This window comes from Vidua chalybeata, chromosome 13, assembly GCF_026979565.1.
Source record: "Vidua chalybeata isolate OUT-0048 chromosome 13, bVidCha1 merged haplotype, whole genome shotgun sequence".
In the NCBI taxonomy this organism is placed as follows: Eukaryota; Metazoa; Chordata; class Aves; order Passeriformes; family Viduidae; genus Vidua; species Vidua chalybeata.
The window spans coordinates 19,905,606-19,928,743 of NC_071542.1; the positions used below are offsets into that span (position 1 = coordinate 19,905,606).

The 23,138-nt window shown below is 50.2% G+C and overlaps 1 protein-coding gene across 4 annotated transcripts; it reads left to right on the forward strand.

Moving 5' to 3' along the window:
* Positions 1-157: 157 nt before the first annotated feature.
* Positions 158-23,138, forward strand: KIF23 (kinesin family member 23). 4 transcript variants are annotated; one of them, XM_053955124.1, is made up of 24 exons: positions 158-242; positions 413-476; positions 2,353-2,481; positions 3,509-3,614; positions 5,666-5,802; positions 6,585-6,694; positions 8,669-8,839; positions 9,920-9,961; positions 11,044-11,156; positions 11,391-11,512; positions 11,896-11,998; positions 12,306-12,385; positions 12,471-12,590; positions 13,246-13,405; positions 14,161-14,328; positions 14,560-14,717; positions 14,973-15,146; positions 16,536-16,724; positions 17,684-17,971; positions 19,060-20,022; positions 20,845-20,927; positions 21,320-21,401; positions 21,645-21,715; positions 22,491-23,138. In XM_053955124.1, the coding sequence occupies exons 1-24, from the start codon at positions 232-234 to the stop codon at positions 22,504-22,506; spliced, it is 3,660 nt and encodes a 1,219-aa protein (XP_053811099.1). In that variant the 5' UTR covers positions 158-231; the 3' UTR covers positions 22,507-23,138. The 4 variants fall into 4 exon arrangements, with proteins under 4 accessions (XP_053811099.1, XP_053811102.1, XP_053811101.1 ...); XM_053955125.1 differs by having other exon boundaries at positions 162-242; positions 416-476; XM_053955127.1 differs by lacking the exon at positions 17,684-17,971.

Below are 23,138 nucleotides of genomic sequence, written 5' to 3' on the forward strand. Positions count from 1 at the left end.
AAAAAAAAAAAAAAAAAAAAAACGGGAAAACCGGGATCCGCCGGGGCCGGGATTCGAACCCGCGGCCCCTCCAGCACCGCCACCAGCAGGGGGCGTGATGACGTCAGCGGGGGACGCGCGCGCTGATTGGCCGGTTTTGAATCGCGGCGGGCGGGCGCGCAGCCGCCGCCCGGTGCCAGCCCCGCCGCCGCGAGCCCCGGGCCCTGTCGCGACAGCGGCGGCACCCGCGACATGAAGGCGGCGTGAGTGGCTCCGCTGCCCCCCGGGAGGGGAGGGGGAGGGTGAGGGTCTGGGGTGGAGGCCCGGGGCCGCCCTGCGTGGCTGCCCCTCAGCTCCCGGCGCTCGCGTCCCCTCGGTTGTGGCCGCTCTGCCCCGGCCGCTCCCGCTCTCCCCTGACGCTCTCTCCCCGCAGTAGGGCCAGGACGCCGCGGAGGCCGCGCAAAGCCACGAACCCCACGCAGAAGGACCCGGTGGGGGTGAGTGCGCGGCTCGTCCCGAGCTCATCCCGAGGTTCCCGCCCCGCCGAATTCCCGGTTCTAATCCGGGCTCATCCCGAGGTTCCCGCCCCGCTGAATTCCCGGTTCTAATCCGGGCTCATCCCGAGGTTCCCGCCCCGCCGAATTCACGGTTCTAATCCGGGCTCATCCCGAGGTTCCCGCCCCGCCGAATTCCCGGTTCTAATCCGGGCTCATCCCGAGGTTCCCGCCCCGCCGAATTCACGGTTCTAATCCGGGCTCATCCCGAGGTTCCCACCCCGCCGAATTCCCGGTTCTAATCCGGGCTCATCCCGAGGTTCCCACCCCGCCGAATTCCCGGTTTTAATCCGGGCTCATCCCGAGATTCCCACCCTGCCGAATTCCCGGTTTTAATCCGGGATCATCCCGAGCTCATCCCAAGATTCCCGCCCCGCCGAATTCCCGGCTTTAATCCGGCTCATCCCGAGATTCCCACCCCGCTGAATTCCCGGTTTTAATCCGGGCTTCATTCCCAGGTTTATTCCCGGGTTTATCCCGGTTCCCCCTCATTCCCACCTCTCATTCCAGCTGTATCGCCGGGTTTACTCCCGGGTTTATCCCTGTTTCCCTCATTTCCAGGTTTATGCCCGGTTCATTCCCGGTTCATTCCCGGTTTTTCCCCCCATCCCAGGTGTCCTGCCCGGTTCATTCCCGGTTCATTCCCGGTTTTTCCCCCCATCCCAGGTGTCCTGCCCGGTTCATTCCCGGTTCATTCCCGGTTTTTCCCCCCATCCCAGGTGTCCTGCCCGGTTCATTCCCGGTTCATTCCCGGTTCATTCCCGGTTCATTCCCGGTTTTTCCCCCCATCCCAGGTGTCCTGCCGGGTTCATTCCCGGTTCATTCCCGGTTTTTCCCCCCATCCCAGGTGTCCTGCCGGGTTCATTCCCGGTTCATTCCCGGTTTTTTCCCCATCCCAGGTGTCCTGCCCGGTTCATTCCCGGTTCATTCCCGGTTCATTCCCGGTTTTTCCCCCCATCCCAGGTCTCCTGCCCAGTTCATTCCCAGTTCATTCCCAGTTTTTCCCCCATCCCAGGTGTCCTGCCCGGTTCATTCCCGGTTCATTCCCGGTTTATTCCCGGTTTTTCCCCCCATCCCAGGTGTCCTGCCCGGTTCATTCCCGGTTCATTCCCGGTTCATTCCCGGTTTTTCCCCCCATCCCAGGTGTCCTGCCCGGTTCATTCCCGGTTCATTCCCGGTTTTTCCCCCCATCCCAGGTGTCCTGCCCGGTTCATTCCCGGTTCATTCCCGGTTTTTCCCCCCATCCCAGGTGTCCTGCCCGGTTCATTCCCGGTTCATTCCCGGTTTTCCCCCCATCCCAGGTGTCCTGCCGGGTTCATTCCCGGTTCATTCCCGGTTTTTCCCCCCATCCCAGGTGTCCTGCCCGGTTCATTCCCGGTTCATTCCCGGTTTTTTCCCCATCCCAGGTGTCCTGCCCGGTTCATTCCCGGTTCATTCCCGGTTTTTCCCCCCATCCCAGGTGTCCTGCCCGGTTCATTCCCGGTTCATTCCCGGTTTTTCCCCCCATCCCAGGTGTTCTGCCGGGTTCATTCCCGGTTTTTCCCCCCTTCCCAGGTGTCCTGCCCGGTTCATTCCCAGTTCATTCCCGGTTTTTCCCCCCATCCCAGGTGTCCTGCCGGGTTCATTCCCGGTTCATTCCCGGTTTTTCCCCCCATCCCAGGTGTCCTGCCCGGTTCATTCCCGGTTCATTCCCGGTTTTTCCCCCCATCCCAGGTGTCCTGCCGGGTTCATTCCCGGTTCATTCCCGGTTTTTCCCCCCATCCCAGGTGTCCTGCCCGGTTCATTCCCGGTTCATTCCCGGTTTTTCCCCCCATCCCAGGTGTACTGCCGCGTGCGGCCGCTCAGCCGGGCAGACCAGGAATGCTGCATCGAGGTCGTCAACGGCACCACGGTGCAGCTCCACCCTCCCGAGGGCTTCCGCGTGTTCCGGAACGGCGAGTACCGCGAGGTAACGGCATTCCTGCCGGGAATCCGCCCGGAATTCCCGCCCCGTCCCTGGAAGTGCCCTTGGAGCAGCCTGGCTCAGCGGGAGGTGTCCCTGCCCTTGGCAGTGGGGCTGGCTTTGAGGTCCCTTCCCACCACCCAAAGTTCTGGAATTCCACGAATTCCATCCAGCTCCCGCTCTCCCAAGTTTTCCCATGATTCGTGGCACAATCCCAAGGTTTTCCACCCAAAAAAACCCATCTGGGAAAAAAAGCATCGCTTCCTGATCCGTCAAATCTGTGGGAAGGACCTTGAAGCTGATGCCATTCCATGGGAATCCCCCATCCCAGATTGCTCCAACCTGGCCTTGGACATTCCAGGGAAAAGGAATCCACAGCTTCTCCGGGTGGGAATCTTAGCTGGGATGTGGAATGTTTTGTTTCCAATTTCAGCTGGAAAATTCCTATGGGAAGGGCATTAAGGGGGTCTTCAAAGGTTTAAATAAAACAGGCAAAGCTTAATTAATGGAATGTTCCTTTAATTACATTTTAATTAAATTAATTTTAAAATTATTAATAATAAAATATATAATAAAAATTAATTAAAAATTAAATTTGTTCGGAAATTTGGAATTCAGGTATTTCCCTAAGGAAGAGTTTTGGTGGGAAAATGGCCATCAAAAATTAAAATTGGTTTAAAAATTTATTAAAAGAATTCATTAAAAAAAAAAAAAACAGCTTGAAATTTAGGACTATTAAAAGTCATTTTAAAATTCATTAAATAATTCACTAAAAAAAAAAATAAAACCAGCTTGAAGTTTTGGACTGAAAACTGAGGCTGGACTGGAAAAAGGCCCAAAATAAACAAAATTCCATGAGGGAACAGCTCCACTTTGGCCACGCTGGATGTTCCCTTGCTTGGATTCTGGCGGGGAGCTGAAAGGAAATTCCAGCTTTTTGCTGTCCTTTGGGAATTCTCCACTCCGTGGGATCCTTCTGGCCACTCCAGGCCGTGGAGCTGGAATTCCAGGGTGGTTTTCCCTCTCTTGGCAGACCCAGTATTCCTTCAAGGAGGTCTTTGGCACGCTGGTGGTGCAGAAGGAGCTCTTTGACGTGGTGGCCAAACCTCTGGTGGAGGATCTGATCCGGGGCAAGAACGGTGAGCAGAGGACTTCTCCTGTGTCCCCATTCCCAGGATTTCAGGGCTCCCGAGGTTTGGTTGGAATTGTGGCTCAGCTCCTCACACCACAGCCCTGGAGGATCTTTCTGGAATGGGAATCTTGGGATGGTTTGTGTGGGAATGGGTGATCCAGGGCTCCCGAGGTTTGGTTGGAATTGTGGCTCAGCTCCTCGCACAAAATGGGATTTAACTTCTCTTGGGATCTTCCCGTGAGGAAATGAAGGAAAAATTGGGGGGAAAAAAAAGGAGGCAAATATTTAATTAATGAGGTAATTGTATCCCACTGAAATTCCCAATCTGTTCCTGCTGTTCTAACAAGAGATTTCAGCTTTGGGGGAAGCCATTCCCCTGGAAGCTCTTTATTCCCAGGAGGAATCTTGGGATGGTCTGTGTGGGAATGGGTGATCCAGGGCTCCCGAGGTTTGGTTGGAATTGTGGCTCAGCTCCTCACACCACAGCCCTGGAAGCTCTTTCTGGAACGGGAATCCTGGGATGGTTTGGGTGGGAATGGGTGATCCCATGGAAGTGCCAACTCTCCTGGCTTAGCAGGAGGTGTCCCTGCCTTTGGCAATGGGATTGGCTTTAAGTTCCCTTCCCACCCAAAGCGTTCTGGAATTCCATGAATTTCGCATCCAAATCCTTCTCCCTGCTCTCCCAAGTTTTCCCATGGTTTGTGGGAGTTGCAGGTTGCGAAATCAGCATTTTGGGCTTTCAGCAAAGCACGTTTTGAGCTCCCAAAAAAGCAACAAATGGCAAGAAAATCATCAAATCTATTAAAGCTCATCCCATTCCTTGGGCAGGGAAACCTTCCAGTATCCCAGGGTGCTCCAAGCCCCATCCAGTCTGGAACATTCCAGGGATGGCACAACCAGTGCCAGGGCTGGTCTGTGGCTCTTGGAGAGGATGATGGATGTTCCCAGCTGTGACCACCAGCCAGAGCTGCCAGCACTTTGGATGGTGTGGAATATTGGAGGCGGGTTGATGTGGCAGGCACATCCTTCTCTCTCTCAGGATTTTTTCTTGGAGGAGCACAGAGAGAAAGAAAGAGAAAACAATTTCCATTCCTGCTCCTTGTTTTTCCCATGTGGAATGTGTTTGGAGAATTGTTTCCCTGGGGTGATGCTTGGTTGGGTTCTGGTGAGGATTGTTTGGGGCTGGTGGCCAATCCAACCCAATCCAACCCAATCCAATCCAATCCAACCCAACCCATCCAATCCAATCCAATCCAACCCAATCCAACCCAACCCAATCCAATCCAATCCAATCCAATCCAACCCACCTGTGGCTGGGCTCTCAGAGAGGGGCACCAGTTGTGAGTGAGTTAGAGATGGGAGTTAGAAAAGCAGGTTTGTAGTGTTGGTATCTCCTTTAAATAGTAAATTAATGTGTTATAGCATAGTTCTAATACAGAAATCATTCAGCCTCTGAGCTGGAGTCACACATCAGCATTTCTCCCCACTTGTTCACCTGCATTTACAATAAGTTCCCATATTAAGTAATGGCAGTTCCCATATGAAATCATGGCAGTTCCTGTGCCAGGCACATCCTTTTCCCTCTCAGGATTTTTTCATAGAGGAGCACAGAGAGAGAAAGAGAAAACAATTTCTATTCCTGCTCCTTATATTTCCCATGTGGAATGTGCTTGGAGAATTGTTTCCCTGGGGTGATTGCTTGGTTGGGTTCTGGTGAGGATTGTTTGGGGCTGGTGGCCAACCCAATCCAACCCAACACAACCCAACCCAATCCAATCCAATCCAATCCAATCCAACCCACCTGTGGCTGGGCTCTCAGAGAGGGGCACCAGTTGTGAGTGAGTTAGAGATGGGAGTTAGAAAAGCAGGTTTGTAGTGTTAGTATCTCCTTTAAATAGTAAATTAATGTGTTATAGCAGAGTTCTAATACAGAAATCATTCAGCCTCTGAGCTGGAGTCACACATCAGCATTTCTCCCCACTTGTTCACCTGTGTTCACAACAGGTTGGTTTTGTTTTCCCAGTCCTGTTGATTTCTCCCTTTTCCCTGCATTCCCAGGTCTCCTGTTCACCTACGGAGTGACGGGCAGTGGGAAGACCCACACCATGACAGGTTCTCCTGGGGACGGGGGGCTCCTGCCCCGCTGCCTGGCCATGATCTTCAACAGCATCGGCCCCTTCCAGGCCAAGAGATTCGTGAGTGGCTCCCCTGATCCTCCCCACAGCCCCAAATCCATGGATTTCTGCTCCAAACCTGCCCACTGGAGGGCTTGGAAGAGAGGGGGGAAAGAAAAAATCCCAACGCCAGGGTCCTCGTTCCAAAAGGGTTTGAATTTCTGGGAATGCTTTTAAAGCATTCAGTGGTTTGGTGCTTGTTGCCCAAGCCCATCCTGGGAAAAATCTGTTAAAAACACATGGGAAGGAATCCAGCCGGGAATATTTCAGTACTGATGGCCAAGGTGTTCCCTTCCTCGTTAGGATGAGCGATTAATAAGCATATCTTTAATTAATTAGGCAGTTGTATCCCTCTGAAATTCCCAATCTATTCCTGCTGTTCTAACAGGTGATTTCAACACGGAGGAAGCCATTCCATAGCTTTTTTTTTTCCCCTGGAAACAGTGGAAAACATTGGTTTGGTGCTCCATATTTCCATATTATTCCACTTCATTTCAGTAATTCCCATAAAACCAAAAATTAATTGTCTCCTCATGAAATTTAGGGATATTTTTCCAAAGGCGTGCACTTGTGGTGCCTAAAATATACTGAAATACTCCTGGAATTCTCATCCTTGGGAGCTTTTCTAAAACATTATTTTGCAAATTCTTTTTGTCAGATCTTGCTGGGTCGAGTGCCTGTGAGGGGCGTGGTATTAATAAATTAATACCAGCCTAATCAGACTAATTAATTAATCAAATAGTGCTTTGTTGGCCAGCACCTGGATGTTGGAATTGGCTGAAATTCCTGTTTTTTTCCCTCAGGTTTTTAAGCTGGATGACAAGAACGGGGTGGATGTGCAGAGCGAGGTGGAGGCTCTGCTGGAACGCCAGAGGAGAGAGGCCCTGCCCACCCCAAAAACTCCAGCTGGGAAGTGAGTGACTCTGGGAATAGCAGAGGGAATTTATTCCCTAGAAATGGGGTTTAACTTCTCTTGGGCTCTTCCCTTGAAGAAATGAAGGGAAAATTGGGGAAAAAAAAACTGGCAGATATTTAATTAATGAGGTAATTGTATCCCACTGAAATTCCCAATCTGTTCCTGCTGTTCTAACAAGAGGTTTCAGCTTGGAGGAAGCCATTCCATAGTTTTTTTTTCCCTGAGTTTTGGGCCTTTTTCACCCTCAGAATTTGTGGCCCTTTTCCCCCTCAGAATTTTGGCCCTTTTTCTCTCAGAATTTGTGTCCCTTTTCCCCCTCAGAATTTTGGCCCTTTTTCTCTCAGAATTTTGGCCCTTTTTCTCTCAGAATTTTGGCCCTTTTCCCCCTCAGAATTTTGGCCCTTTTTCTCTCAGAATTTTGGCCCTTTTTCTCTCAGAATTTTGGCCCTTTTTCTCTCAGAATTTTGGCCCTTTTCCCCCTCAGAATTTTGGCCCTTTTTCTCTCAGAATTTTGGCCCTTTTCCCCCTCAGAATTTCAGCCCTTTTTCTCTCAGAATTTTGGCCCTTTTTCCCCCTCAGAATTTTGGCCCTTTTCCCCCTCAGAATTTTGGCCCTTTTTCTCTCAGAATTTTGGCCCTTTTTCTCTCAGAATTTTGACATTTTCCCCTCAGAATTTTTGACCTTTTCCCCCCAGAATTTGAAAGGGATCTTCAAGTTGATATTGTCCCATGGGCAGGGTTATTAACAACAACAATAATAATAATAATAATTAGTAAAATATTAATGGGAAATGAGTGTGTTCCGTGTGGTTTGAGCAGTTCTGTTGATGAGCAGACTTAGACTCGGCCTATTCCTTGTACCTGTTAAGCCAGGATTAAAACCCCAGGGTGCTGAGTAGGAATCCAGCTCTGTGAGGCCTCGCCAGCCAATTCCAGTGAAGTTCAATTTGGAGATATTTCCATAGAACCACAGAATTCCCTCCGCTGGATCATGGAATTCGAACTGTGGAATTCCCTCAGTTGGGTCCTGGAATTTCCACCGTGGAATTCCCTCAGTTGGATCATGGAATTCCAACAATGGGTGTTTCTCAGTTGGATCGTGGAATTCCAGCCATGGAATTCCCTCAGCTGGGTCATGGAATTCCAGCCATGGAATTCCCTCAGTTGGATCGTGGAATTCCAACAATGGGTGTTTCTCAGTTGGATCGTGGAATTTCCACCGTGGAATTCCCTCAGCTAGATAGTGGAATTCCCTCAGCTGGATCATGGAATTCCCACCATGGAATTCCCTCAGCTGGGTTATGGAATTCCAGCCATGGAAGTTCCTCAGTTGGACCATGGAAGTTCCTCAGTTGGATCATGGAATTCCCACCATGGAATTCCCTCAGCTGGATCATGGAATTCCCACCATGGAATTCCATCAGTTGGATCATGGAATTCCAACCATGGAAGTTCCTCAGTTGGATCATGGAATTCCTACCATGGAAGTTCCTCAGTTGGATCATGGAATTCCTACCATGGAAGTTCCTCAGTTGGATCATGGAATTCCTACCATGGAAGTTCCTCAGTTGGATCATGGAATTCCCTCAGTTGGATCATGGAATTCCTACCATGGAAGTTCCTCAGTTGGATCATGGAATTCCTACCATGGAAGTTCCTCAGTTGGACCATGGAATTCCTACCATGGAAGTTCCTCAGTTGGATCATGGAATTCCTACCATGGAAGTTCCTCAGTTGGACCATGGAATTCCTACCATGGAAGTTCCTCAGTTGGACCATGGAATTCCTACCATGGAATTCCCTCAGTTGGGTCATGGAATTCCAACTCCCGGCCCTGCAGAGGACCCCCCAGGAACGGGAATTTTGCCGAGTGTCGCGCGTTTCCCCGCCCAGCCCTGCAGCTCCGCGCTGAGCTGCCCCGGCGCCTCCTGGCTGCCGGGAATTCCATCCCAAACCCCTCCGTTTCCCGCAGGAGACAGCTGGATCCCGAGTTTGCCGACATGATCGACGTGCAGGATCACTGCCGGGCGGAGGAGGTGGACGAGGACAACGTCTACGGCGTCTTCGTGTCCTACATCGAGATCTACAACAACTACATCTACGACCTGCTGGAGGAGGCTCCCTGTGACTCCATCAAACCCAAGTGAGTTGGGAAATCCGGGATTTTTCCCAGGCCGGGCTTGGGAATCGGCGCCAAGCCGCTGGAAGAGGTTTGGGATGTTTGGGATGAGAGCAATGGCTGCAGGGTCTCTGTGTCCTATTCCGACGTCCACCATCTGCTCTGAGCCCACCAAACCCAAGGGAGTTTGGGAATTCCCGTATTCCCAGTGCTGGGAGGTTTTTGTAGGATCTCCACCTTGGATTTTTGGTTCTAACCTTAGGGGAGCTTGGCTCAGAATTCCTGGGAATGGCTGTTAAAAACACATGGGAAGGAATCCAGCCAGGAATGTTTCAGTACTGATGGCCAAGGTGCTCCGTTCCTCGTTAGGCTGGGTGATTAGTGAGCAAATATTTAATTAATTGGGCAATTGTATCCCACCTAAATTCCCAATCTATTCTAACAGGTGATTTCAACTTGGAACAAGCCATTCCATAGCTTTTTTTCCCTGGAAGAAGTGAAAAGCACTGGTTTGGTGCTCCACATTTCCATATTATTCCACTTGATATCAGTAATTCCCATAAAACCAGAAATTAGGGATATTTTTTCCAAAGGTGTGCACTTGCAATGTCTAAAACCAATAGGAAAAGTCTGCAAATTCCACTTGGAATCCATGGATTGAAATTCCAACTCCATTAAAGGATCCCCCTCAGACCTGTGTTAATTAGGGAGTGGTTGATTAACAAAGACTAACGAGGGCAAAGCAAACTGGGAGCTGTCTCCAGGGTCCCCATTCCAGAAGGGTTTGAATCTCTGGGAATGCTTTTAAACCGTTCAGTGTTTGAACGGTTTAAAAGCATTTTAAAATAAAATGTTTTTTTAAACATCAAAATTTTAAATTAAAATTTTATTTTAATTAAAATTTTAATTAATTTAATTAAAATTTTTAATTAAAATTTTAAACATTAAAATAAAATTTTTAAAAACTTTAAAAATTAAAAGGTGTTTATTCCCAAAGCCCATCCTAAAAAAGATCTGGGATGATTTCTCCCTCTGGATGCTGCAGCATGGAAAGATTTGAGGCAGAAATCAAGGATTTAATGTTTTTCCCCATTTTTTTGGTAGGTGGAACAATTGCAACACTCCTGTGAGAAATGGAGACTTTGTGTATGTGTCCAATGTCTTATTCACATTATTCCAGTGCTGTTTTCCTTGAGTAGAAGCAGAAAATTCCCTGCCTTTCCTTGCTTTCCTAGGACATCTAGGATGCTCTCCTTGCTTCTGCGTGCTTGTAGAACAGCAATAGCTTCCACCAAAGCAATTAATTGCAATTAAATAGCTGCTAATTAGAGCAGTAGCTGGAGTGTCACTAATCCTGGCTGTGTGTCCATGTCCTGTATTTCCTCTTCCATCTTTTAGATGGATAATTGGCTTTTCCATCTGAATTTTTGATGTTTTCCCCTCAGAATTTTGACCTTTTCTCCCTGGATTTTGACCATTTTCCCCTCAGAATTTTGGATGATTTTCCCTCAGCATTTTTTCCCCTCAGATTTTTTCCCCCTCAGACGTGTGACATTTTCCCTCCAAATTCTGAGTTTTCCTTCTGAATTTTGTCCGTTTTCCCTCGGAATTATTGACCTTTTTCCCTGAGAATTTTGGATGATTTTTCCCTCCAAATTCTGAATTTCTTCCCTCTGAATTTTGTCAGTTTCCCCTCAGAATTTTTGACCTTTTCCCCTCAGAACTTTGATCTTTCCCCTCAGGATTTTGGACATTTTCCCCTCAGAATTTTTGGACATTTTCCCCTCAGGATTTTTGGACATTTTCCCCTCAGAATTTTTGGACATTTTCCCCTCAGGATTTTGGACATTTTCCCCTCAGAATTTTTGGACATTTTCCCCTCAAGATTTTGGCCTTTTCCTCTCAGAATTTTTGGACATTTTTTCCTCAGGATCTGACCCTTTTCCACTTAGGATTTTGACCCTTTTCCCTCAGGATTTTGACCTTTTTCCCTCAGAATTTTGTCCTTTTTCCCTCAGGATTTTGGCCTTTTCGCCTCAGAATTTTTGGACCTTTTCCCCTCAGACTTGTGACGTTTTCCCTCCAAATTCTGAATTTTTTTCCCTCCGAGTTTTGACCTTTTCCCGCTGAATTTTGCCCTCCAAGAAAATCTGCATGGCAGGAAGCTGCACGGGGAACTCCCCTCCAATGGGATTTCCTTGTTTTCCCTCTTTCCCGCCATCCCAAAGACCTCCCCAGTCCAAAATCCTTCGGGAAGACCAGAACCACAACATGTACGTGACGGGCTGCACCGAGGTGGAGGTCAAATCCACAGAGGAAGCTTTTGAAGTCTTTTGGAGAGGTAAAAATCTTGGGATTCAGGGCTGATCCCACATCCCAGCACCTTGGGCCAGGAAATTCCGCTGGATCATCCTTGGGATGGAGCACCCACAGCCTCTGTGGGCATTTAGGGCCTCCCCTTTCCCAACCCTTCCCAATATCCCACGGCTGTGAAATCCCTCGCACCCTGACGCTGGAGGAGGTGGGAACTGTGGGGAAGCAGCAGGATTTTTGGGAATTTGGGCTGTCTGAGCAGGGCAGAAGAAGCGGCGCATCGCCAACACGCAGCTGAACCGGGAATCCAGCCGCTCCCACTCCGTGTTCATCATCAAACTGGCTCAGGCTCCTCTGGATGCTGATGGGGACAACGTGCTCCAGGTGAGTTCCGGGGAATTCCAGGAGAATTCCAGGAGAATTTAACGGAGTCTACCTTGGAAACAGCTCCCGTGCCTCAAGTTTGGAGGTGACAGAGTTAATCATAAAGTTTGGTGTTAAAACAGAGGGTGAAGCTGCTGGTTCCTTTGGTTTTCACCTCTTCCTTTTTTTGGGAATGTAAAATTTGGGGAATGACCCAACGGCTTTCAATGCCGTGGCCGAAGGCAGAAGGGATCTGCCAAACTTCCCAAAAACGGCTGTACTGGGCTGTACCAACCCCTCTGAGCTCGTATCCGACACGTTCTTTGGAAGTGGGTTTGGGATGAGGTGTCCCCCAGCTATTCAGGGGGAATCTGGAGGGATCCAGGATTTCGTGTGTGTCCCAGGAAAAGGAGCAGATCACCCTGAGCCAGCTGTCCCTGGTGGATCTGGCGGGAAGCGAGAGGACCAACAGGACCAAAGCCGAGGGGAACAGGCTGCGGGAGGCAGGTAGGAACCCCCTGGAGCACCCTGCTAATTAACCCTGCTAATTAAGCTCCTGCTAATCCTGTCTCCTAGCGAAGAGTCCCAGGAATTCTTGAGGCGCTCTGCTAGGATCAGTTAGGATTTGATGACCTCAAATTGTGTTTGGAAACCACAAGTTTGCTGCAGCACTTCTGCCACTTCAGTTAATTAGAGCAGTTATTAACAAATATTGTTAATTAGGCAATTTATTCCTCTGAGTAATCTGGGAACGTGATCCAAGGGCTGCTCATGGAGTGATTTTTTTTTTTTCACTTGTGTTTGCTTTTTTTAGGGAATATCAACCAGTCATTGATGACATTGAGGACGTGCATCGAGGTTCTGCGGGAAAACCAATTGTACGGAACAAACAAGGTGAGCAGCCCTTCCCTAATTATCCTTGGATTTCATCACCTGGGTAAGGAAAACTCACGGGATTTTCCCTGGCCTTTATTCCCAGATGGTTCCATACAGAGATTCCAAACTGACTCATCTCTTCAAGAACTATTTCGATGGAGAAGGGAAAGTTCGGATGATCGTGTGTGTGAATCCCAAGGCTGAGGACTACGAGGAAAGCCTGGTAAATTCCCTTTTTCCATTCCCTCCTGCTCTTCTTTTCCTGTTTTTTTCCCTGGATTATTTTACTCCAAGAGATATAAGGAATTATAATTGTTGTTTGAGCGCTTCAATTTTGTGGGATAAATCTGCTCTCCAAGTCCTGTTTTTCCTGTTCGTATTACACCTGCTCCTTGCTTGGAAAGTGGGAAAGGTTTTCCTTCCTCACAGAATTCTTGGTAAATTCCCTTTTTCCATTCCCTCCTGCCCTTCTTTTTGTGTTTTTTTCCCTGTTTTTTTGTACTCCAAGAGATGTGAAGAATTATAATTGATATTTGAGCACATCAATTATAATTCTGTGGGATAAATCTGCTCTCCAAGTCTTGTCTTTCCCGTTCATATTACACCTGCCCCTGGCTTGGGAAGCGGGGAAGGTTTTCCTTCCTCACAGAATTCCACAGAGCCATATTTGGGCGTTTAATCCCTCCTATTCCAAGAATTCCAGCTGTCTCTGCCCAAGCTTTTGTGGCACCTTGTGGGGAGGTTTTCTGGAAGACCCCGAACCGTAGCTGCTTGCGATTTCAGCCGGATTAATTCCTCCTTTCCCCCTTCAGTGACTCAACCCCGCTCCCAATCCCAGCTCCGGGTGCTCCTGGTGGTTTTTCCCTGTTTTCTTGCAGCAAGTGATGCGTTTTGCAGAGATGACCCAGGAGGTGGAGGTGGCCAGGCCCCTGGACAGGCCCCTGTGCGGGCTGACCCCGGGGCGGCGCCTCCGGAACCAGGCATTCCGGGAGGAGCTCTCCCGAAAACTGGAGCTCAGGGGCGGCCCCGTGGGAGCAGGTGAGGGCTGCAGGAGTTGGATCCTGCTCTGGGAATGTTCACCTGGGAAAAGGGAAGGATTCAGGGAAAATTTAGAGAGCCTTCCAGGGCCTAAAGGGGCTCCTGGAGGGCTGGAGAAGGGATGGAGGGACAGCACACAGGGAATGGCTTCAAACTGGAAAATGGGAAATTTGGATGGGATATTGGGAAAGAATTTCTGGCTGGGATGGAATTCCCAGAGTATCTGTGGCTGCCCCTGGATCCCTGGAAGTGTCCAAGTCCAGGTTGGAACACGAGACAGTGGGAGGTGTCCTTGCCCATGGAACAGGATCACTCTGAGGTCCTTTCCAACCCAAACCATTCCACGATTCCAGCAGAGTTTTCTGTTAGGAATTAAAGGCTGGGAATTAAAATTTTAAATCAATTCCACTGAGCCTTAACTGTGCCAGGCTGGACCTCGGGGAGCTGCTGCTCTTCCCTCTTCATTGTCCCTGTGGAGGTTTCCAAGGAATTCCACGGGATTGGGATGAATCCATGGCCCCAGTATTGCAGCTCCTGACAGGAAATTGTGCCAAGGAAATTGTGGGATGTTTCTGGATGTTCAGGACCTGCTTTTAGTAAAAACAAGGAATCAAGGATGCCACATTTAATCCTTTCCCATCCATCACCTCTTGGGAAACCAGTAGCTCCCATCACAATCATTCCCAGTTTTCCACCATCCTGCCCCTCGTCCGTTGGAATTTTCCCGTCCTGCTGACGGATTTTCCATGCTGCAGGACCAGAGGAGCCGTCTGCTGCTGAGCTGTTCTTCCAGAGCTTCCCTCCCCTGCCTTCCTGCGAGCTCTTGGATATCAACGACGACCAAACGCTCCCAAAACTGATCGAGGCCCTGGAGCAGCGCCACAAAATGAGGCAGATGCTGGCTGAGGAATTTGGCAAAAACGGTAGGAATTTGCCCCAAATTTGAACATCAGGACAAAACTCAGATTTGGTGCCCTTATTATTCCTCAAAGGATCCCCCTTGCCCCATTTTCTTGTTTAGATTGGTTGTTTCAAGCTTTTTTTTTTGAGGAACTTTCGGCTTTAAATCTGTTGGGACAAACAGATGTTTGGATGTTCTGGGGATAAGGGAGAATATTCAAGATAAAATATGAAATATCCGAATTCTCTTCCAGTTCTTGCCTTTAAAACAATGCTGCAAGAATTTGACTCCAGTGTTGCATCCAAGGAAAATTATATCCAAGGAAAACTGGCTGAGAAGGAGAAAACCATAACGGGGCAGAGGACGGAGCTGGAACGGCTGGAGAAGAAGATTAAAACCTTGGAGTACAAGGTCAGTTGGGTCATTTTGGAGCACAAATCCCATTTTTTTAAATGGATCATTTGGCAAATTCCTCGCCATCGGGAATAAATATTTTGGGGGAGGAACTTCTACTGAAAATCTGTTGGCTTTTTTACAAGGCGAGGCTTTTAAAACAGCAAAACGAGCGATTTAGAACCGAAAATTGAGATTTCTTGGGAAATACAAGCAGGAATTCCTGGATTAGAAGGTCGTGTTCCCACCCAAATCCTTCCTCTCTTCCTGCAGATTGAGATTTTGGAGAAGACGGCCACGATTTACGAGGAGGACAAGAGGAACCTGCAGCAGGAGCTGGAGAGCAAGAGCCAGAAGCTGCAGCGGCAGGCGTCGGACAAGAGGAGGCTGGAGGCCAGGCTGCAGGGAATGGTGACCGAGACCTCCCTCAAGTGGGAGAAGGAATGTGTGAGTGCAGGAGTGGGGCGAAAAGCAGGATCAGGTTATCGGGGATTTGGGGATTTGGGGTGTGGGGCGCTCTAAAGGAGGGGGTTTGTCGGTCTGGTTGGTGTTTGTGGGAGTTCTGGGTTGGGGAAAGGAAAAGAAAGGAATTTAAGAGAAGGGAAAGAAGGAAAGGAATGTAATTTAAGAGAAGGGAAGGGAAAGGAAAGGAAAGGAAAGGAAAGGAAAGGAAAGGAAAGGAAAGGAAAGGAAAGGAAAGGAAAGGAAAGGAAAGGAAAGGAAAGGAAAGGAAAGGAAAGGAAAGGAAAGGAAAGGAAAGGAAAGGAAAGGAAAGGAATTTAAGAGAAGGGAAAGAAGGAAAGGAATGGAATTCAAGAGAAGGGAAAGGAAAGGAATTTAAGAGAAGGGAAAGAAGGAAAGGAATGGAATGGAATTTAAGAGAAGGGAAAGAAGGAAAGGGAAAGAATGGAATTTAAGAGAAGGGAAAGGAGTGGAATTTAAGAGAAGGGAAAGAAGGAAAGGAAAGGAATGGAATTTAAGAGAAGGGAAAGAAGGAAAGGAATGGAATTCAAGAGAAGGGAAAGGAAAGGAATTTAAGAGAAGGGAAAGAAGGAAAGGAATGGAATTCAAGAGAAGGGAAAGGAAAGGAATTTAAGAGAAGGGAAAGAAGGAAAGGAAAGGAATTTAAGAGAAGGGAAAGAAGGAAAGGAATGGAATGGAATTTAAGAGAAGGGAAAGAAGGAAAAGGAAAGAATGGAATTTAAGAGAAGGGAAAGGAGTGGAATTTAAGAGAAGGGAAAGAAGGAAAGGAAAGGAATGGAATTTAAGAGAAGGGAAAGAAGGAAAGGAAAGGAATGGAATTTAAGAGAAGGGAAAGAAGGAAAGGAATGGAATTTAAGAGAAGGGGAAGAAAGAAAGGAATGGAATTTAAGAGAAGGGAAAGAAGGAAAGGAAAGGTATTTAAGAGAAGGGAAAGGAGGAAAGGAAAGGAATGGAATTTAAGAGAAGGGAAAGAAGGAAATGAAAGGAATTTAAAAGAAGGGAAAGAAGGAAAGGAAAGGAAAGGAATTTAAGAGAAGGGAAAGAAGGAAAGGAAAGGGAGGGCGTTGGGCTCTGCTTCCAGGGAACAAGATCAGGAGGAGAAGGAATGGCCTCAGGCTGTGCCAGGGCAGGCTCAGGTTGGATACTGGGAAAATTCCCTCATGGAAAGGGTTGTTAACATTGGAACTGCGCAGGGAGGTTTGGAATCCCCATCCCTGCAGGTATCCAAGGAACACCTGGACGTGGCACTCAGGGCTCCAGGCTGGGTCCAGTCCCAGCTTGGCCTCGCTGATCCTGGCGGCTTTTCCAGCCTCAGCAATTCCATGTTTTCCACTGCTTTCCCTGTCCCTGCAGGAGCGGCGGGTGGCAGCCAAGCAGCTGGAGATGCAGAACAAGCTGTGGGTGAAGGATGAGAAGCTGAAGCAGCTCAAGGCCATCGTCACCGAGCCCAGAGCCGAGAGGCCAGAGAGGCCAGAGAGGCCATCCCGGGAAAGGGAGCGGGAAAAGGCTCTCCCGAGATCCGTGTCTCCTTCCCCTGCGCCCGTGAGTCACTCCCAAACCTGCTGGATTTAGGAAACAGCGTTTTTAAGGGATGCAGCACAGGGATTTTAGCCATTAGTAGCCCCCAAGCATAGAGTTGGAGCAGCTTGCTTTGAGTTCCTTGTCTGCTGTTTGTTCTTCATCCGTTCTCCCACCTCCTGATATCCGTAGGAACGGGAAATGCCTGGATTTTTCTGTCCCTGTTTGCTTGGAGTCTCCTGTGTCTCACTGCTCTCTCCCTTCTCCCCACAGCTGAGGTTTCAGCCCAGAGTTGGAGCAGCTTGAATTCCTTTTATTCTGTTTGTTCTTCATCCCTTTTCCCACCTCCTGATATCCATCGGAACGGGAAATCCCTGGATCTGCCTGTCCCTGTGTCTCACTGATGTTTCCCTCCTTCCCAGAGCTGTGATGTCCCTGCTGAAGTTTGAGCCCCGAGCTGGAGCACCTTGAATTCCTCATCTTGTCTGTTCATTGTTTATCCATTCTCCCACCTCCTGATATCCATAGGAACAGGAAATCCCTGGATCTGTCTGTCCCTGCATGGCATCCCTGTTGGATTGCTCGACACCCCCTGTGTCTTCACTGATGTTTCCCTTCTCTCCAGAGCTGTGGTGACCCCGCTGAGCTTGGGGACAGAGTTGGAGCAGCTTGAATTCTCTGTGTCCTGTTTCTTCTTCATCCATTCTCCCACCCCCTGACATCCATAGGAATTGGAAATCCCTGGATTTGTCCCTGTCTGATCCCTCCTGTGTCTCCCTTCTCTCTCCCTTCTTCCCAGAGCTGTGATGTCCCTGCTGAAGTTTGAGCCCTGAGTTGGAGCAGCTTGAATTCCTTGTTCTTCTGTTTGTTCTTCATCCGTTCTCCCACCTCCTGATATCCACGGGAACGGGAAATCCCTGGATTTGTCTGTCCCTGTTTGCTTGGAGTCTCCTGTGTCTCACTGCTCTCTCCCTTCTCCCCAGAGCTGTGGTGACCCCGCTGAGCTCGGGGACAGCCGGGTGGCCCCGCGGGTGCCCAGGCGCTCCAACTCTTGCAGCAGCATCTCTGTGGCCTCCTGCGTGCTGGAGTGGGAGCAGAGGGGCCCTTCCTGCGAGCCAGCCAGCATTCCCAAAGCCAGGAATAAAGCGGGAGCGGAGCCGGGCTCGGCCTGGCCCAGCCCTGCCAGGAGGAGAGGGATGTGCTGGAGCCGAGTGCTGGAGGTGCCCAGGGATAGAGAGGAGCTAGAGCAGGAAGAGGATCCGTGCTGCAGGGTTAGTCCTGGCCTAGTGGGGCTGAGCCTGGCTTAAAGGTTCTCTGTCCTCGAGCCTAACGTAGAGTAGAGCTGTTCCTAATGTGTCCTGCTGGTCCCAGACTGAGCCTGGCTGCTCTCGCCGCCCTCTTGGTGTTTGGAGCTTCCTCGGAAGTTGAGAATTCCCACTTTTAGGGAGCTCTGGGGTGGCCACACTCTGCTCTAGCCATGGTTGTCCTCATGTTTTCCCTGGTGTTTCCCTTTTCCCGGTGTTTCTCTTTCCCTGGTGTTTCCCTTTTCCCAGTGTTTCCCTTTTCCTTTCCCTCTCGCTCGTGTCTCCTCCAATCCCTCCTGCAATTTCCCAGCTTCCAAGGTGCTTCTGGGAGCTTGTCCTGCCTGGCAACATCCCTTGGACAAACCTCACGTGTGCCTCAGCTTTAACTCTCTTCCCTAATTCCCATTAAACTGGGAGCACTGATTCCATGAATAATTTGGCTCCTGATGGTGTCTTCAGGATTCAGTCCGGGAGCACTTCAGGAAAGCAGATGGGGACAATCCCTTTTTTGTCCCCTCTTTCCTATGTGTGGAATGCAACAGATTGGACCAAAATTCCCAAGAAATACGACTTGACATGCAATATTCCATGGATAATTTGATGCCAAGCTCATGGTGGTGCCTTCAGGATTCAATCCAGGAGCACTTTAGGAAAACAGAGCAGGACAATCCCTTGGGCTGGTGCTGTGGATTTGGAAATTTGGGAGGAGCTTTCCCAAACTTGAGGAAACTTAATGGAATGTGGCAGATTGGACAACACTGGGATTGGGAAAATTTCCATGAAAAAGGAAATAATAACATGATTAATTTGATGCCCAAAAAATAGGAGTTGGCCTGGAATGTTCCACGGATAATTCGATGCCAAGCTCTTTGTGGTGCCCTCAGGATCCAACCCAAGAAGCAAACCATTGCCTTTCCCACACCCATCCCACCCATTCCCCGTTCTCATTCCCAGTGTCCATTCCCTGTTCCCATTCCTGTTCCCATTCCCCGTTCTCATTCCCCGTTCCCATTCCCAGTGCCCATTCCCGTTCTCACTCCCCGTTCCCATTCCAGAGCGCTCCGGTGGCGCCGCTGCGGCCGCGGCGTTCCCGCAGTGCCGGGGAGCGCTGGGTGGATCACCAGTCCCAATCCCTGCCATTCCCCGTTCCCATTCCCCGTTCCCATTCCCAGTGCCCATTCCCATTCTCACTCCCCGTTCCCATTCCAGAGCGCTCTGGTGGCGCCGCTGCGGCCGCGGCGTTCCCGCAGTGCCGGGGAGCGCTGGGTGGATCACCAGTCCCAATCCCTGCCATTCCCCGTTCCCATTCCCTGTTCCCCTTCCCCGTTCCCATTCCAGTTCCCATTCCCCGTTCTCATTCCCCGTTCTTATTCCCAGTGCCCATTCCCCGTTCTCATTCCCCGTTCCCATTCCAGTTCCCATTCCCCGTTCTCATTCCCCGTTCCCATTCCCAGTGCCCATTCCCGTTCTCACTCCCCGTTCCCATTCCAGAGCGCTCCGGTGGCGCCGCTGCGGCCGCGGCGTTCCCGCAGTGCCGGGGAGCGCTGGGTGGATCACCAGTCCCAATCCCTGCCATTCCCCGTTCCCATTCCCCGTTCCCATTCCCGTTCTCACTCCCCGTTCCCATTCCAGAGCGCTCCGGTGGCGCCGCTGCGGCCGCGGCGTTCCCGCAGTGCCGGGGAGCGCTGGGTGGATCACCAGTCCCAATCCCTGCCATTCCCCATTCCCATTCCCTGTTCTTATTCCCAGTGCCCATTCCCCGTTCTCACTCCCCGTTCCCATTCCAGAGCGCTCCGGTGGCGCCGCTGCGGCCGCGGCGTTCCCGCAGTGCCGGGGAGCGCTGGGTGGATCACCGGCCGCCGTCGCACGTGCCCACGGAGACGCTGCTGCAGCCGCGCGTGCCCCGGGCCATCACCGTGGACGCCCCCAGCGAGCGCGCCCTGGCCAGGTGCGACCGCTACCTGCTGACCCACCAGGAGCTCGCCTCCGACGGGGAGATCCAGACCAAGCTCATCAAGGTGACCCTTGGGAATCTTGGGAATACTGGGAAGGTTGCGTTGGAATTGCCGGAGTTTTGTTTAAGTTGCCCAGGGAATGCCTGGATGTGGCACTCGGTGCTCCAGGCTGGGGGCAAGGTTGAGATCCAGAGGGAACTCATCAAAGTGACCTTGGGAATGTTGGGAATGTTGCAGTTGGAATCGCCGAAGTTTAGTTTGGATCTTTCGTGGTTGGGTCCAAAGGTTTTCCATGGAAATTCTTGGTTTAGAGCTTGGCTGATGTGTGCTTGGGGCCATTCCAGGCTCAATTTAGCTCAGAAATTCAGTGGGAATTTTTTCATGGAAAATGGTGGTCAGGCATCGGAGTTGCCCAGGGAGGTTTGGAGTGCTCATCCCTGGGTAATTCCCAAGGAATGCCCAAGGAATTCCTGGATGTGGCACTCGGTGCTCCAGGCTGGGGGCAAGGTTGAGATCCAGACCGAGCTTATCAAAGTGACCTTGGGAATCTTGGGAATGTTGCTTTGGAATCTCTGAAATTTGGTTTGGAGTTTTCACGGTTGGGTTCCATGATTCACGAATCCCATGGTTTGCGGAATTCCATGGTTTGAGGGATTCCATGATTTGTGAATCCCATGATTTATGGGGTTCCATTATTTGTGTGGATCCCATGATCCGTGGATCCCATGATTTATGCACTTTCCTGTGGAAAAAGGCAACAATCCTTGGGCAGTGAAATGGAAGGAGCTCGTTTGTGTCCGTATCTCTTTGGGCTGGAATTCTGGGATGAATCCCGGTGTTGTTCCTGTCCCAATCCCGCTTTTCCTTGTCCTTTTCCCATTCCAGGGGGACGTGTTCAAGACCAGGGGTGGGGGCCAGGCCGTGCAGTTCACGGACATCGAGACCCTCAAGCAGGAATCTCCCACCGGGTGAGTCCAGCCTCTGGAATCCTGGAATTCCCAAAATTCCGCTTGTGGAACCTTGAACTTGAGCTTCTGGAATCCTGGAATTCCCAGAATTCCAGTCGTGATACCTTTTCATTTGAGCTTCTGGAGTTTTGGAATTCCCAAGGTTCCAATGATGGAACCTTCAATTTGAGCTTCTGGAATTGCGGAATTCCAGGTGTGTGCATGGAACCTCTTCCAGGCCAGATGATCCAATGGGAAAATCCAGCTTGAAATCCCATAAACGTGGAGAAATTTATGGATGCTGGAGCTGCTGGATCCAAGATTGGTTAAGGAATACTGGAGAGGTTTTCCAGTGTTGGAATGTGGCAAATTCCATGAGGTTTGTGCTGTAATTCCACAAATTCCCGTTCCAGGCGGAAGCGCCGCTCGTCGCCTTCCAATCCCGACCCCGCCGGGGACGCCGCAGACTCGGAGTGGACGGATGTGGAAACCAGGGTGAGCCGGGAATGTCATCCTGGATCCTGGAATTCTGGCCTGGGTCGGGTTGGGAGGGTGCTTCAGCTCATCCCAATCCAGCCATTCCATCACGGGCGCTTCCCGCTATCCCGGGCTGCTCCGTCCAGCCTGGCCTTGGACATTCCAGGGCTGGGGATCCAAACCCCTCTGGATGAGGATTTGGGAATGCTGGGAGATGGGAAGGGCGGGAAGCAGCGGATCCTGACTTTGGTGTATTCCCAGTGTTCCGTGGCCGTGGAGATGAGGGCGGGATCGGCGCTGGGACCGGGATTCCAGCACCACGCCCAGCCCAAGTGAGTGCTCCTGGAATTCTTTCCCGACAACTTCCAAACTTCAGGAATGCTTTCCCCCCTTGATTTGCTGCCCTTCCCACATCAGTTTGCATTCCTAAGTGGAATATCAGGAACGGCAGTGGGAATGCCCTGGATTCTCTCTCCCTTTAACCTCTTGCTGACGTTATCCATTGGGAAGTTCCAGTTTCTTGGGATTCCAATTCCCTGTGGGAAGCGGGAATTGCAGTCAAATTCCTGCTAAAATTCCAACTGCATAATTATGGAACCACTAAGGAAGCCTGGAGAATTCCCTCTTTCCCAAATTATTCATAAGGCATCCCTGGGAATTCCAGCTCCATGCCCAGCTCGAGGAAGCGCTCCTGGAATTCTTTCCTGACAACTTCCAAAACTGAGGAATGTTTTCCCAACTTTACTGCCCTTCCCACTTTGGGTTTTCATTCCTGACTGGAATAGGGTTGGGAATGGCAGCAGGCATGGCCTGGATCCCCTCTCCTGCCCCTTTAACCTCTTGCTCACGTTATCCATTGGGAAATTCCAACTCCCTGTGGGAAGAGGGAATTGAGGAATTGGAATCCAACTTCATTTGCTGCTCCTGCTGCCTAAAAATCCAAGGAAAACACTGGATTTTATGGAGTTTCCTTGGATTAAATGTTGGATTTTTTAGGAGCTGTGTGTGGGAATTGGGAGTGCCAAAACCTGGGAATGGGGGTTTGGCTGCTCCCAAAATTCCTCTGGATGAATCCTGAAAGTTCTCTGGGGCTCTTTCCCGTTGCAGGCGCAGGAAACCCTGAATTTTTCCTGCTGGAATCCCGGATTTTCCCAGCCTGAGGAATGCTCTGCTGCCACTGCTCCTCAGGACCTGCTTTGTGCTCATTCCCGGAGGTTTTTAGGGAAGCTGGGAAATGGTTCCATGGGTGATCCCAAAGAACTTCTGGATGGATCTGTCCTTTTCCATAGATTTAGGGAAATCCAAAAGCTCCCTCTGGAGTCCCAAACGGAGCTGGATCATTACAGACAGTTGCCAGCAGGCTTTTCCCTGGGAGGCTTTTCCAGTGTTTTCCCAGTTTTTTAATCCCAAATCCATCTTTTCTGGTCATTCCCTCTCTTTTGGGAGACCCAACCGCTGCTATTCCGAGCTGCAGTCCAGCACTTTAAGGGTGTTTTTTGGCCATTCCCGATTTTACTGGAACCAGGAAAACCTTGGGAATACGGATTTCTTCTGGCAAGAATGAGTTTGGAATATTTAAGTGTGTCACTGAGCTGTCAGAACGTTCCAGAGTCACCCAAAATCCTGGGAGCAGTGGGAATTCGCATCCCAGCTGCTTTGGGGTGTGAGGGAATTCTGGAATGTTTTCCATGTGGGAATGGGGGGGAAAAGGGGATTTCCTCACGGGTAGGGTGGGAATTGGCTCTCTGTGTGTCC